At 52.9% G+C, this 16,269-nt stretch overlaps 1 protein-coding gene and 1 pseudogene across 3 annotated transcripts in view; one reads left to right on the forward strand and one right to left on the reverse strand.

Annotated features, from left to right (window-relative positions):
• Nucleotides 1-10,511: 10,511 nt before the first annotated feature.
• On the reverse strand, nt 10,512-10,578 carry LOC140637470 (U4 spliceosomal RNA; annotated as a pseudogene).
• Nucleotides 10,579-13,732: 3,154 nt separating this feature from the next.
• CPNE5 (copine 5) overlaps nt 13,733-16,269 on the forward strand; it is a 90,156-nt gene continuing 87,619 nt past the window's right edge. Inside the window, exon 1 of one of the 3 annotated variants that reach the window (XM_072833237.1) lies at nt 13,733-14,152. In XM_072833237.1, coding sequence (XP_072689338.1) covers nt 14,058-14,152 — 95 coding nt within the window. In that variant the 5' untranslated portion in view covers nt 13,733-14,057. The remainder of the gene's footprint in view (nt 14,153-16,269) is intronic. The other 2 variants (XM_072833235.1, XM_072833236.1) reach the window with 2 other exon arrangements.

The raw sequence follows: 16,269 nt of genomic DNA on the forward strand, positions 1-16,269 counted from the left end.
TCTCCCCACTGAGCTGGGATCCCAATGTGGGGCTTGATCCCAGGATCCTAGAATTATGACCTGAGCCAAAGGCAGATGCTTAACCAACTGAGCCACCCAGGCACCCCTACTGTGTGAAGTTTTAATAGCCATTTTAACCTATAAACCATCTCAAGTTGTGTTGCAGGGCTCAGCCTCAAGATTTCACATTTTAGGTTTGTGCATCTCCAGTGGACTTCTACTCAAGGACAAGTCTAACTTTAAAAAAAGTAAGTACCAGGGGTGCCGGGGTGGCACAGTCGGTTGAGCATCTGCTTTTGGTTCATGTCATGATCTCGGGGTCCTGGGATCGAGCCCCATGTTGAGCTCCTCATCCAGCAGGAAGTCTTCTCCCTCTGCCCCCTCTCTCTCTCTGCTCGTGCTCTCTCCCTCTCAAATAATAAAATCTTTATAAAAATTAAGAAAAAAGTAAAAAGGCAGTACCAAAGAGCTTAAGTGATATCAATTGGCATTTCTGAATGAGAGGGAATCATCTATACATTAGCCAGGTTGATGTGCTGAGAGACCTAAAGCATCTCTTGAATTTGTGGGAAATCTACATTTTTGTTGTTAGGGACCCAGAGGCAGTGCGTACTGTGCCTTCCTTAAATTGATAGCTCCTCGGGATCCCTGGGTGGCTCAGCAGTTGAGCATCTGCCTTTGGCTCGGGGCGTGATCCTGGAGTCCTGGTTTCGAGTCCCACATCGGGCTCCTGTGGGGAGCCTGCTTCTCCCTCTGCCTATGTCTCTGCCTCTCTCTCTGTCTCTCATGAATAAATAAATAAAATCTTTAAAAAAAATTGATAGGGATCCCTGGGTGGCGCAGTGGTTTAGTGCCTACCTTTGGCCCAGGGCGCGATCCTGGGGACCCGGGATCGAATCCCACATCGGGCTCCCAGTCATCCCAGTACATGGAGCCTGCTTCTCCCTCTGCCTGTGTCTCTGCCTCTCTCTCTCTCTTTAATTTATTTAACTAATAAATAAATTTAAAAAAAATTGATAGCTCCTTGGTTGAAGGGATTATAGCTTTAATGTTCTGTATCAGTCTAAAATTTTGGAAATGATGATTTGCTTTATGGAATGGCCAAAAAGTTCTATTCCCCAAGCTTGCCCCATGTTCAGCCTCTTTCTCCATCCTTCTCTTCCTTTTCTCTCAACAACAAAAAAGCAAAACCTAACAACAAACTATATAAATGACTTTGTAACTTTTCAGAGGTAGTGTTGGGCAAAGTACTGTTCTAGACTCTGGGGGAAATAGAAACTTCTTCTGGCCTGGACTGGGCAGACATAATTGGATCCAACTCTAGGAGCAAAGAATAAGATGCCCATCCACTTTCTTCCCAGAGTTAAAGTCCTGAAAATGCCCAATTTCACCCAGGTCATGGAAGGGGTGGAAACGTGCCATCACTATTTTGAGAAGGACAGAAGGACCTGAGTCCAGTACTCTTGACCACACACAAGAATCACTGGGAGAGGGATCCCTGGGTGGCGCAGCGGTTTAGCGCCTGCCTTTGGCCCAGGGTGCGATCCTGGAGACCCGGGATTGAATCCCACATCAGGCTCCCAGTGCATGGAGCCTGCTTCTCCCTCTGCCTATGTCTCTGCCTCTCTCTCTCTCTCTCTCTGTGACTATCATAAATAAATAAATAAATAAATAAATAAATTAAATAAATAATAAAAAATAATCACTGGGAGAGCCTGCTGGAAAACAAATCAGGATTTGGCATCTGGCTAGAGATTCTGCATCTCTGTCCAGCTCCTAGGAAATGGTAACTTCTGATCCAGACACCACACTTTAGTGAGATCCCAGAGGTCGTGTTTGTTCAATATGACTTTGGAGGTGGGGGTAGGGGAGATTTTCCTCAGAGCATGGGGCAGTGAGCACCATAACTTGATCTGCCTTCCTGAGCAGTGGTGGTCTTGGAAGGATGAAGAGATTCAAAGTGCAGGGTGAGCTTCAACATTTTCTGGCTTTGGCTGCTGAGATTAAGCTTTTAGAAACAGTGTCCTAATGCCCCCCCCCCCCGTTTTTAAATATTTATTTATTTATTTATTTATTTATTTATTTGAGAGCAAAAGCTTAAGCAGGGGTGTGGGTGGAGAGGGGAGTCATAGGGTGAGGGAGAAGCAGGTTCCCTGCTGAGCAGGGAGCCTGATGTGGGACAAGATCCCAGGACCCTGGGATCACAACCTGAGCCAAAGGCAGATGCTTGGGATGCCTGGGTGGCTCAGTGGTTGGGCGCCTGCCTTTGGCTCAGGTCGTGATCCCTGGATCCGGGATCGAGTCCCGCATCGGGCTTTACCCCATCTCCAGACCCAGGCTTTAGCTGGTGTGGCAGCAAAGCCTTTCCAACTAAGCCCTCTGGAAGTCCTCAGCTTGATTTATTTTTGGATTGTGTCTCCAGAATACGTCAAAATAGCTTTCCCCGCGGAAGGGAAATGATTCCTATTCCTACCTACAGATCCTCGAACCAATCTGAGCCATCACTGTGGCCCCTTCTGGCACCACATTCTTGCAGCTTGTGGAGGAGGAAACATTGAGAAGCACATTTGTTCGAGTGGCGGAGTTTACTGCCCACAAAGAGCTTCGTGGCCTCGGAGCCTTGTTGCCTACAGAGTAGGTTACTACTCCAGGTAAATGCCAAGATAGGGATTTTCCAGCAACATTCTTTTACAGATAAGAGAGAAGCAAAGTGCAGGGGAAGAAAACATGTTAGGGTCTCACTCTAAGGTTGGCTTGGTCTCATTTTAGAAATTGGATCCCCCTTTGTTCTTCCAAGTGGGTAAAATTCACAATTCCTTAACTGCAACTGAAACCAGAGATGGCCAGTTTGGGGCAAAGTTTGCAGACAGACAGATGCGAGGCTTTTGTGTGAACTCTGGCAAAGCTTTCCCTCTGGAACTCGGTTTCCTCATTCGTCAAGCGAAGATTAGCACGAGGCTCCTGTTAGCCCTAAATTTCTGAATCTAGGTCATTCTGAGAAGATTCCTTCAGTCGCCAAGTTTCCACGGAGTATTTGCTGTTCTGGAAATGTGCCACTAGAGGCCGCTGTAAATATGGTTTAGCCCTGCAGCTGCTGTGGAAGGCCAGGCCTGCCATTCATTGCCATTCATGATGTTGCTAAGCCAGGCGGGCCACCCCTTAGATGTGAAAACCAGAACCTGTCCAGACTGCAAGGGGCTAGAATTGAGATGGCAGCCTCGCAGTAGATGCGTCTGTTGGTACATGCCGACCAGCCCTGTTTCCTGTCTAGATGGAGGAGAAAGCCCTCTGTGCGTGGCATGACAGGCAGAGGCCTTGAAACCGCAGGGCCTGGCTCTGTAGCATGCCCCGTTATCCAGGGCCAGTTCCCATTTAGCTGCTTAATATTCTGACTCACAGCTGAACTCACTCATTCAACAAGTACTCTTGGAGGCCCTATTTCACGCCCAGTAATAGCAAATATTTTTATAGAATCAGGCAACAGGAGGAAGCTTGAAAGGAAAAGTCATGGCCTTTATTCCATACTCCATGGAAGCTTCTTATCTGTATTTTTCTCTTAATCCCCCAACTCCGTCTCTGAGGTGGGCATTTGTATGCCCATTTGCAGAGAAGCAAACTGGAAATCAAAGGTAAGGAGCATCAAACCTTGTACAGAGTGAATGAATGAATGAATAGAATATCCGCTCCACAGTTGTGTGGCTAGTACAAGGCTGGGCTAGGACTTGACCTTGGGAACTTCTGATCCCAATTTCAGACCTTTTATCTCCACTTCTGGCATATGGGAGAGGAAGAGGACATAGAGAAAAAGAGAATGATCTGGTGGCGGGCAGGGCTGAGAACCTGAGTCTCTTGCCTTGCAGGCTGGCCTGTCCAACCTGACTGCTGCATCCTGGAGTGCCCCCTGGCAGAGTTGGCTGGGGAGGCTCCAGACCTGGCTGTCTCTAAGCTCCTTCCCACCAGCCTGAACCAGGCCTGTGGAGGCACAGCAGGAGGGAAAGGGGGGAGGGAGCCCAAATGACCCTAATCAGTGTGTTTATTGGATCATAACTGTATTAGCCTCACAACTCAGTGAATCGCACAGAAATCACTTTCCTCTCCTTGAGGATCTTACCGCAGCTCCATTAAAAGCTGCTGGCCCACGTGTACCTGTGAGGAAGCTCTGGTATAGCAGAAGCCGTGGGGGAGGAGGAAGAAGCAATATTTCTCCTTCCTCATTACACTGACAGGGAAAATGGCCATTTCACATTCACTGTATAAGAAAAGCCCCCAAAGGAAAGGGAATCCAAGGTTCACAATTGTCTTTTTGGCAACATTCAGCTCAGAGAAAATTCTCTTTGTGCCTCCCTTTTTGAAAGTGTTTGTGATGCTGTTTAAGATAAAACAAGAGTCGGGAAGGAACTTGCATTTGGGGAACATACCAGGTGCCAGATGCCTTGCACATATTATTCCACTGACTCTCTGAAGGCCTGCGAACAAGGCATTATGACATCTCATTCATAGATGCATCCACATCATGGGTGAAGATTCCACCCAGTTGGCAGGGCTAAGCTGGGAGATCTACTCTTTTCCCTCCACCATCCTCTAAACTCCCATGGGTTTGGTTTCTCCCTTTGCTCTCTTCTAACACTCAAAAAAAAAAAACCCCAAAAAACAGAAACTAGTATTCAAACCAGGTCACTGTGTGACCATGGCGGCTTCCGTCCCCAAGCCTCCATCTGTAGCCTGAGGACTAACCCCTCTCTTGTCTAAACTTCAGTGATTTTTCTTCCCTGGTGGCTCCCAGCACATCCTCAGCTAATTAGAATCTCACACCAACTCGGAGGGGAGGGCAGTATGGGTATTATTCCCATTTTTTAAGCTAGGGGAACTTGAGAAAGCAGAAATGCAATGAGGTGTTCAAGGTCACAGCATGAATGCAGAAGCAGGCATTCTGCCTCCGGCCCCCAAGCTTGCAGGCAGGCTGCCTCTGAGGCTGTCAGCAGCAGCTCTGGGAGCCTGACACCTGAGCCTCACCCTGGCTCCTGATAGAATTATCAGAGAACCAGGGAACACATACTTCCCGTAATCAGGGCAACTTTTCTTAGCCAGGGGTGGAGGAGGCAAGATGTGAAGTGTGTCTGATGAGCTCCTCTCCCAGTGCAGGGCCCCGAGTTAATAAAACCCAGGGAAATCATGGCAGACAGCTGGAGATGCAAGCAGGCGAGCTCCAGGGGCAGGGCCACTGGGACTTCAGCTTCTGCACAAAACCAATCTCATGGCATTTTGTGCATGTTTAAGTTTTCTCCAGCAGCCAGGCAAGCAAACACCAGGCAGCTTGGCATGAAAATTAATTTCGACCTTAAAAAAAAAGTGTTTCATCCTCAGTGGCTCTTCAGGCCACCCCAGTACAGGTACAGCCAGAAGAAGTGCTAAGGAGCGATGGTGATAGAATCTGAGGGCTTCGGTGAAATGGTAGCCCTGCACCCGTCAGCCTGAGGTAGGGAGGGGCAAAGAGTCCTGTGGCCAGGACACTCATGGCCACTGGGGCAGGGGAGAACTGAGAGGGGTTTCTGCAAATAGAATCAATCTAGGCCACTTGGGTACAAATAGAGCTGTTCTGTCCCTCACCCAGGCCTGCACATGCCACTCAGGAACGTGACAAGTGTGTCGGTGGAAGGCTGGGACTTCAGAGAGGGACACAATTTGTTTTGGAGCTTGTGAAGAAATGTGAGGACTCACTCTTCATTTCCCAAGATGCTCAAACAAGAGGAAATGGGCTTCCATCAAGTGGAGAAAGAGTTCAGGAGGCCCAGGAGCAGACTGGCTGACTGGCAGTAATGTATTCAAATGCAATTAAGTCCAGTGAAAAGAAAGGGAGGCTGAGGCCCTGGGGGAAAGGCCAGGCTGTGGAGGACCAAGGTCCAAGGCCTGCAGGGCACACTCCCTGCTAGTGGAGAGAGGAGGGGAAAAAATTACCTAAGAAGAGTTGTGAAAGGAGAAAGGTTAGGAAAATCCATTCTAACTTCTTGGAAATGGTAATACTTGAAAGATGGGGAGGATTTGGGCCTGGCAGAAAGGAAATGGCAGGAGGAAAGGCCAGTGGCACCCAGGTGCAGCTGACTCTGGTTGGGTGCAAAAGCCCAATGTGGGTGGTGGGGAGGTGGACAATCACCCTGGCTTTTCTTGTGGAAGGCCCAGAGACGGCATATTTGTGTTTATCGATCAACAGAAAGTCAAGGAGGCCCATCTCTTCTTGAAGAAGCCAAGGTGAGAGAAGATTCCCGAGACTGATTCTTTTTTTTTTTTTTTTTTAAATATTTTATTTGTTTATTCATGAGAGACACACAGGGAGAGAGAGGCAGAGATACAGGAAGAGGGAGAAGCAGGCTCCATGCAGGGAACCCGATGCGGGACTCGATCCCGGGCCTCCAGGATCAGGCCCTGGGCTGAAGGTGGCACTAAACCACTGAGCCACCCAGGCTGCCTGAGACTGATTCTAATCAGAGCTCCCATTCATTTTTATTTCTAGTTACTGCCTCTCAACAGAACAACCTTGGGCGAATTTCTTCTCCTCCCTAGGACTCACTTTCCAGGTCTGTAAAGTCTAGGCAAGTTGAATTATCTTTAAAGTCGGCAGTGCTGAGCTCTCTAAGATGGTAACTAACAATACTGAGCTGAATACTGGGTTACCTATTTGAGGGAAGGTGATGGACTGTGAGGTCTACACTGGACAAAGTGAGAAGTGTAAGGGTCATGGTCCTGAGCACAGATCAGATGGTGCAGACCAGTGAGGGGCTGGGAGCTAGAGACTCCTGGTCAGGCGCTGAAGGAGGACGGGAAAGAGGCCCGATGGTGTTGGGCCTTTGGACCCACACAGTCCTGGGTCTGCATCCTGTCATTGCTTACCTGTGTGTGCTTGGGCAGGTTAAGGTACTGAACAACTTTGGACCTCAGTTTCTTTATCTGTAAAGTGGAGCAGATAGTGCCCATTATTCTACAGATTTCTAGAACCAGTAATTCAAAGTAGGTGCTTTAACTCCACTGGACAGCTTCTGAGGAGACTGGGTCTCCCTCATTTCTACATCCCTGGTGATGAACTAGCACAGCTAGTTTGTACAGCTGGTTTGGCACAGGGGAGTATTTGCCAAATGGGACAGTAAGTAGCATCATGGGGTTAACGTGAGGATTAAATATGTGACATGTTAAATTCCCCCTGCTATGCCTAGTATATGGCAGCTTCTTGGTAAAAAAGAGATATATAAAAATCCCTCCTCTTCTCTGTGGTCCTGGCCTAGGGGCCCAGAGATTCGCCATCTGACAGTTGTCAAACTGAATTCATTATAGATGTTCACTAAATGTTTGCTGGACAGAAGGCTAGATGAGATGTGTGTCGTGGGGAAGACAGGCTCTGTTTGGGACCAGTAGGAGGAGGCCGAAGGTCCTCCTGAATGAGTTGATGTTTCAGAGGGAAAGGGTGGACTTTTATTTAGTCTTTAAAAAAAAAAAAAGATTTTATTTATTTATTTTTTTTTTTAATTTTTTAAGATTTTATTTATTTATTTGAGAGAGTGAATGAGAGAGAGCACAAACTGGGGAGAGAGGCAGAGAGAGAGGGAGGAGACTCCCCACTGAGCAGGGAGCCTGAGGTGGGGCTCCATCTCAGGACCTTGGGATCATGACCTGAGCCAAAGGCAGATGCTTAATTGACTGAGGCACCCAGGTGCTCCTCATTTAGTCTTTTGACAAGCTGAGCACTCACAATGTACCGTGCACTGTCTCAGGGACGGGAGTGCACCACTGAACAAGACCAAGTCCTTGCCTGCATAAAACTTAAATCCTAGTGAGAAACTGACGAGATTAATGCTATAAGGGAAAATAAAGAAGGTCAGGGGATGAGAGTAATGAGGTACTGTGTTAGCTAGGATGGCCAGGAAAGCTTCCATGCAGAGGGGGCATCTGGACAGAGACCTGAGGGACTGGGCTGAGGGAACAGCAGGACACAAAGGTCCTGAGAAAGGAGTTACAGGGCCAACAAGGAGGTCAGTGTGGCTGGCGCGCAGTCAGTGAGGTGAAGAGAAAGATGAGATGAAGTCAGAGAAATCACAGGGAAGGGAGGGGACAGAGCCCATAGCCCAGTAAGTCCTCTTACCACAGAGTAAAATGGGAGCCAGGGGAGGATCTCCAGCAGAGGAACATCACAACCTCACTTTGGTCTCACGGTCTAGACTTTGGTCTAGACTTTAGATGACTTTGGTCCATCTAAAGTGGATCCCATGCTGCTGTGAAGATTCCAGTAGCTAGACTGTACTGGGTGGGAGGTGCCCTTCACTTGGAAAAGCATGAGTGGGTGGAGGGAAGAAGAGAGCAAGAGACATGAGAGCAAGCTAGTGCCCACTGGGCTGCCATAGATGCCAGGGCAGGGTGGGTGGTGGGAGGGGTGGATCCTAGGGCAAGAAGGCTGCTGGGCTGGCAGAGAAGGGCCCTGGGGCTTCTCTTTGCCCCAGTGAATCATGGACCCAGTTAGCTGGCCCTATGATCTGGGGAGAAGTAGGAGGGAGGGCTAGTGTGCAGTTCAGGTTGGGATGGTAGGGCATCTGGCTGGAAGACCGCTGCCACCCTCTGGGAAGAATGGGTACTGGAGGTGTGGCGAGCTCTGTGGCTGGCTTTTGCTTCTTTCACCCTGACAGAACAGGGCTTCTCTCCACACCTCAGGCGGGTCCTCACTGTTTTGGGTCCCTGACCTTGCTGCTATTGGTGGAGTTTCTTATTGGGAGGAAAGAGTTCAGGCGAACTTGAGTGCATCATTCTCCCTCTCTAAGCTTCTTAGTCAATGAAGGGGTTTAGCTAGATGGTCTCCAAGCCCCTTCTAGCATTTCTATTAATGGATGGAATCAGACACTACATCTTTCCCACCTCTGTACTGCCGTGGAGGTTTCAGGTTTCTGTTGTGCCCTCTATTTTTCCTTTTGTCTTCAGGGCTGCCATGTATGGAGGTGGAGGGTATTCACTGCACAAGGACACCCAACCAAGGGAGTAAGTGGAGGCTCAAAGCCAGCCCACACTCTGCTCAACAAGCCATGTGCCCTGTCTGGCTCAGAGTTTCATGTCCCTAGAGTAAAGAACACATTTTTCTAGTTTATTCTAAGGTGTGGTATGGGCAGCCCCCACTGCCCTGTCGCATGCATAGTCCTTCTGCTCTTCTGTGTCCTTTTTCTCCTACCATCACAAGTCTGAAACAGGGCAGATCTGAGGGCAGCATTTACACGAAGTGTCTTGAGAGGGTGGGCAGCAGCTGTCTTCGCTGTGAAGATCTCTGCCTCATATACCCCGCGGTGCTTTTCCTCTCCTTCTTATCAATGCTGCAAGTTGCCTCTCGAAATTGCTCTGCCATCATTAACACCGCAGATTAGGTCAGATGAGAGCGTGTTTGCAGTCTTGGATGGCAAAGGCAAAGCGCTGATGCTGATTATTCCAGATCTTCTGGGCATGGCCCATTCCGTGCTCACAGTTCCTAATCAGAGGGATGAGTACTGGTTACGTGGCCGGGCGGGCCAGGGCCGTGGTTGGTTCTGATCTGGCCACCAGGCCCAGACAACACGTCTGCAGCACCTGCTGGCCTATCGGCTGGCTTGCCTCAACATCACAGGGGACCTCAGTAACTTGGCACTAGCGTAGCCCTCAAAGGAGAAATGACCCATCAGATGGCACATCTGCTGGCTGCTTTTGAACCACTGGCACTTCATTTAAGCAAGGACTAAAAAAAAAAAAAAAAAAAAAAAAAAGCAAGGACTGTGAGCATTTTGCCCTGGGCCTGATCAGCAAGCTTTGGATTCTGGGGCTCACTCTGTTGACCATGTAGCCGAGGAGTGTCTTGCAATCCTTCAGCGTTCCCTTCTGAAAAGCTCATGTGCCTGGAAGAGGCCAAGACCTGTGGCCTGGTGCCATGGCCCCTCACCTCTTGGCTTCCCGCTCTTACTGCTGCCACCTTTACCCGGCGGCCCAGCCACACCAAGCTCCCCCAACACGGCTCTCTGGCCCTTGGTCGTGCTGGCTGTCTGCCAGGAGCACCTGCTCAGCTTTGTGCTTCGGGCAGAGGTTCGTCACCTGTGGCGGCAGCTCTTCTGGCAATGCCCTCATCTTTACCACTTCAGTGCGCTCCAGCCCCGTAACCTGCTGGCAGCACTTGCATTCCTTTGCCCAAAGCTTTCTTGGCCTCTTGAACCTGCATTCGCCACTCTGTGCTGGCTAGGCCAGAGTACCCGGGAGTTCCCCCTTGCCCCCACAAAACAGTGACCCTCAGCCCCTGAGCCAACCACCGACAAACGCTGGTGTATACACACCCTGCTCTCTCACCCTTCTACGGGGCTAAATTTGAGGCGTGTTCTACATAATTTGCCCGAGCTCCTCTGTGGGAATGAGCCCTAGCTGCTCAGGGATAACTGGCCTGATAAACCCCCCGTAGGGCCTACTTATCTGTCTTACCCCCATCCTCCCCACATAGTGTTTCTTTAACTCCCAAATAAACTACTCACATTCAATTAGCAATAATCGCTCCTCCGATAAACCTCATTGGCTATGACACTGCCACTGTGCAAAGCTAACTATTCACATTCAAACCTTTCTCTCAGGGTCTGCTTCTGGGGGAACCAAACAGACATCATTTCCAATGTCCTTTTCAAGAGCACTTTTTTTTTTTTTTGAGAGAAAGAGCACACACGTGCATGATCATGGAAGGAGGGAGGCAGAAGGAGAGGGAAAGAATGTTAAGTAGGCTCCATGCCCAGCACAAGGTCTGACGCAGGGCTCAATCTCATGCCCCGAAGATCGTGACTTGAGCTGAAATCAAGAGTTGGACGCTTAACCAACTGAACCACCTAGGCACCCCCAGATCCTCTTTTTGCAGTTTCCCCTGATCCTCCCTTCTTTCCACTCTTAAGGCAAAACTGTTGGCCACTCTTTTCTGTTCCCAGGGACTTTATACCTACCTCCAAGGCACTCCTCCTGCTGCATTGTGGCTTATCTGTCTGCATGTCCTGGGGCCCCTACTAGTCTGAGGACTCCTTGGGGACAACATGTTATTTGTCTCTTTATTCTCGGAGCCTAGGATAGCATGTGGCACAGAACAGGTACCCAAAACAATTTTTTTTTTTTGCCAAAGACCCAGCAGTGGAAATGCAATGACTGAGAGGGAATGGAGAGAAATAGACAAGTAGAGAATCCTTCTAGAAAGGCCTGGGGGCTGCTAGCCCAGATGCTGTCACATAACAAAGTAACGGGGTAGAGTTTCAGTCTCACTATGCACCGGCTGAGCAACCTGCAATAGCTCCCTATGGTTGCCCTCCCCAACATGGCCTGATTTCATATATGGTTTTAAAGACCATCATCTGGCCCCATCCCAAGAGGCGGTCAAACTTGGGTCCCAAAGACTGGGGTTCAAATTCTTCTGTCAGTTCCCACCTGGCTGTTCAGGGACAAGTTCCTTAGCCTCTCTTGACACTAGCTTCCTTACTTATTAAATGTGGATAGTAATGCCTCACACTTATATTTTGAGAATTTAAAATCATACACAGCCCTTATGAGAGATTCTAAAACCACTGCGTTGTATACTTTAAATGGTGAATTTTATGCTATGGGAATAATATTTTTTTTTAAGATTTTATTTATTTATTCACAGAGACAGAGAGAGAGAGGCAGAGACACAGGCAGAGGGAGAAGCAGGCATCATACAGAGAGCCTGATGTGGGACTCGATCCTGAGTCTCCAGGATCACGCCTTGGGACCTGCACCACCAGGGCTGCCCCGGGAATAATATTTTTTAAAAAAGAATTAAGCATGGTTTCTAGCCTGCGGTAGGCTCTCTGAAAATAGAATGGTTGATTATCAAGAAGTTTCCCAAGTGGCCCTAGCAGTGGGCCAGACACACAGTAGGTACTCAGTAAATACCTGTGGAATGAATGGATAACATATTCCACAAGTATGTTTGGAACATTGTCAAGGACAGGTATGTGGGAGGTGGGAGGTGGGAGGGAGAGGAGGGCATAGAAATTCTGAGCCCAGTATTGGTTCCCTCAGGAAAGTTGGCCTGAATTATTCTCTTGGGAGATGGGGCCACATATCCAAACGGAGGTGGGCCTTCAGACCCAGGCAAGCCCCACTGCCATGCGAATCCCAGCCGCCTCTGCCCCTTTGGTGTGGGTCTCAGGTAGCAGAAGGAGTCCACCCTGAACCCCCGAGTAAAAGGAAAACACTTAACCTAGGTCAAGGAATGTGTTCTTATATTCATCTTTGACTCTGGCTGTTTCTAACGTTCTGGGAATTGACTTCAAACAATCTCAACAAGCCAGTTACCCAGCTGCCTGAGGCAGGGCCCAGAGGGCGTGGCTTTCCCCGGGTCCAGCCTCAGGCTCTAGGCCTCCCCGCACCCCCCCTCCCGGTCCCTTCCCTCCCCGGCGTCGGGCGGTGGGCGCGGAAAAGCGGGCTCCAGCTCAGCACAACTTGCACGGAGGCTGAGGAGGGGCTGCGGGGGATTTTCCGGAGCCAAGTCTATGCGTGCAGCCCCTGGGAGACGCCACAGCGTGGCGACCCCGAGTCTGGGAGGGCCAGGATGAGGCAGGGTGGGGCCGGTCGGGCCCTGAGGCCACGAAGGGCTTGGTTCTGGAGGGGGCCCCAGCTGAGGGGTGCCTCAACTGTCCCCTCGGTCCCAGGACAGGGATCAGAACCCGGCACACAGCAGCCTTCCACGCGGTGCTGGTTGGATGGGAGCCCAGGGGGCTCCAGCCACCCTCTCAGTCTGGTAGAGGAAGCTTCTAGACCCCAGGGGCTGGCTCAGCCAGTAGTCACGACGGGCCGGAGATGGGGAGGGAGCTGGCGGGTGGCTTAGGTGGTTGACGCCAGGCCCGGAGGGCGCCCGAGGTGGATTGGGGGGCACCCATGCACAGGCCCTGCCTAGGCCTAACGGCCCTGCCTGGGAAACCGAGGAGGCCCCTCTGGGCCCTGGGGTGGCCCCCACACACCTGCCCAAGAGATGGGATTCTGCTTATAGACTCGCCCCGCCCCCCCGCTCCGTGGGGCGCACCCGCAGCAAAGAGCCCCTCGAGCCTCGGGCGGGGGGCGGGGATGGTTCCTTTGCGCACGTCGCTGCCACCCAGCCCCGCGCAGGCCCTCCTCCAACACGCCCCGCGGTTCACGAGCCGCTCTCCCTCTGCCAGTAGGAAACCCCTGAGGGGGTTGGCGGTGGGCGCAGAGGGAGACGCGCGCGGCCGGGACCATCTCCGGCTGTCACCCCCCCCCCAGGCTTCCAGCATCTGGAGCCGCGGCCCCACGCCCGCCACGCGCGCACACACGCGCACACACAGACTCACGCTCGCACCGACACCCTCACACCCGTGCGCAGACCCCGCCCGCGGCCCCGCCCCGGCCCCTGCGGGCGCCCCCTCCGGCGCTCGCGGACCCCGCACGCAGCCCGCCCCGGCTGGCGGGAGGCGGCGGCTTCGGGCACATTTGATTTTCCCGCAGCCCGGGCGCCCGGGAGCCCGCGCCCGAGCCGGGGAGGAGGCGGCGCCGCGGCCGGCTCCCCAGCCCCGCTGCCGCCCGCGCGCAGACCCCGCGAGAGGAGGCGCAGCCCCGGCGTCCCCGCTCCGCGCTGCCGGCGCCCGGCCACCCCCGCGCCCGCGCCCGCGCCCGCCCCGGCCCCCACGCCCCCTCCCTCGCCCGCACCCCCTCGTCCCCCCGAAGCTGCACGCCGCTCTCCACGACGCCGCGCGTCCCTCCCGGTGACCTCTCCCCGCGCCCCTCCGCCTCCCTCCGCCGCGCCCCGGCTCCCCCGCACCTGGCCCCCTGCGGGCCCCCGGCCTCCTCGCCGCGGCCCCCGCTCCCTCCCCTCGCCGCGGCCCCGCTCCCTCCCCTCCGCCCCCCTTCCCTCTCTCACTTCCCACGCCCCCTCTTCGCGCTCCTCTCTCCTCCCTTTGCCGCCCAGCGCCGGCTCCGGAGTTGGGGGAGAGCCCAGGGTTTCAGTCGCTTTGGAGGAGGCGTGAATCGCGCAGGGATTGACTAATTGGGGGTGGGGGGCGCGGTGGGCGATGGAGCAGCCCGAGGACATGGCGTCGCTGAGCGAGTTCGATTCCTTGGCGGGCAGCATCCCGGCCACCAAGGTGGAGATCACCGTGTCCTGCAGGTGAGCGCCCGCCGGCCGGTCCCCCCGCCCCGCCCCGCCCCGCGCCGCGCCGCGCCCGGCCCTGGAGCCCCGCGGCCTCCGCCGCCCGGACCCCTCCCGTCGCGCCCCCTCCAGCTTCCAGGACCACCGCTGCCCGCCTGCGGCCGAGCCCTGCCCAGCCACGGGGGGGGGGGGGGGCGGCGGAATGGGAGGCCAGGCTCGGGGTCGCACCGCGGAAAGTTTGCACTCCAGGCTGTTGCCGGGAGGAGAAAGGCAGACCCGGGAGGAGGAGAGGGAGGTTGTGAAAGGCCATCCCAGGGTCTCAGCACAGGCGATTTCCGATCACCTCCTCCCCAAATGGAGAAGTGGGTGATTTGCCCCATCCTTCCCAGGCATACCCAGCCTCTGCCTTCCATGCCCTTCTCTCCTGCCGTCTCCCTGCTGCTTTGCCCCAACACCCTCCTCTCCTCTGCCCCCACCCACTGTCCCAGACCCCAGGATTTACAGCTTTTCTTCACCTCCAACAGCAAAACTGACTCGTGGAAAAGGATCAGATTGATTCATTCATACTGAGCTGTGGATAACTGATAACAACTTCTTCAAGTGGCGCCATTAAAAACAAAACAAAAACAAAAAAAACCCAATAACTTAGGTACAAAAATCTTAAGCCAAAGGACTAGAACACTGAGGATGGAATTTTAGAGTCCAGCAGGGGAGGGGAGGTGTGTTTTTGTGGGCTACCACCCCCAAATCCTCAGTCATGGCACACGGAGTCTGGGGATAACTTCTCCATCTAAGAGCCAGGTCTCCTCCTGTTTCTCCTATCTGGGGAGAAGGCTGCCCCAAGCAGTAAAGGGGCGCCGGTGGAGGAGGAGGATTTTTCTCTAGTGCAGTGGTGGCTTAGGGCTGGCCTGGGGTCCCTGCGGGGCTGAGGCTGTGAGGGGTGCTATGGGCCAGGCGGAGACCACCTTTGACCTAACCCCAGAGATGCCATTCCTCCTGCCCCAATGACCAACAGCATTTCCAGAGTCCTGGCTGTGCCCTTGTAACAAATCACCCACCCCATTTTTATCCAGGTCTCTCTCTGGTCAGAGCCTTCACTCGCCCTCATGGCCTCCCAACCTTCTTTTCCAAAGTTGTGGCACTGATGTTGGTGTGTGTGTGTGTGTGCGCGCGCGTGTGTAGACAGAGCCTGAGGAGCGACTGGGGATTTGAGGGCGAGTGGGAGCGAGGGCTAGTGCGGTGGAACACAGCCCCCTTCCCCATGCCAGACCCTTCCTGGGTCTCCTGTGGTAGCTTCCACATGTCTCCGCCATGGTCGCACACATCACTATCAGAATTATGTCCTGACACCATTTGCATCTTGCCATGGCTCTGCTGGGAGATTCCTGATGGCCCATTAGCTCCCGTCTCACCTCCTCAGCCATCAACAGTTGCCACAGCCTGCCTTCCCTCCCCTGTGGAGCACACATCCCTGCGCCTGATGCTCCCTCCCAGCTTGTCAGGCTTGTGTCAGAGCTGTCTCCAGATCCTTGTCACCGCTGAGCTCCGAGCAGCCAACTCCCCATCCTGATTTCACCCCTCCTTCATCTCTGCTGGCTCATGTCCCCCCATCCTGAAAAGTCCAGCCTCATGCCCCCCCCCCCACCTCCAGCTGTCCTTCTCACCCATGAGACACCCAGCCAGCATCACACAGGCTTCTGTGTCCTCTAGGTCCTGAGTACTCAGCCAGGGCCAAGGGTTCACTCACACACTGAGCACTGAATCTCTGAAGACACCTCAGGTACGGAGACTTCATCCCTCTTCCCCCAAAGCAACCGTAGAAGCAGTGGAGGACAGGGATCCCCACCCTGGCTCTGACCCGTGACCCCTCTACTGCAGTGGAGTTGGAGGAGGCAGAGGGCATGTGGTCATGTAGCTTTGGAGTCCAACACCTTGAAATGGATTTTGCTCCACCCTTTGAGGCAAACTTTTAGCCTCCATTGCCCCTGTTTGTCAAATGCACACGATGAACCTGTATTTGAGAAATCTTTGCTGAGGTAGCTCACATGCTTCAAAAAGTGGTTGGCATGAAGTGGGATATTCAACAAATATTGTTGGAAGAACTAACTTAAGGAACAGAGGATCATGAAGCCCCC

This window comes from Canis lupus, chromosome 7 (genome assembly GCF_048164855.1).
Source record: "Canis lupus baileyi chromosome 7, mCanLup2.hap1, whole genome shotgun sequence".
NCBI lineage: Eukaryota > Metazoa > Chordata > Mammalia > Carnivora > Canidae > Canis > Canis lupus.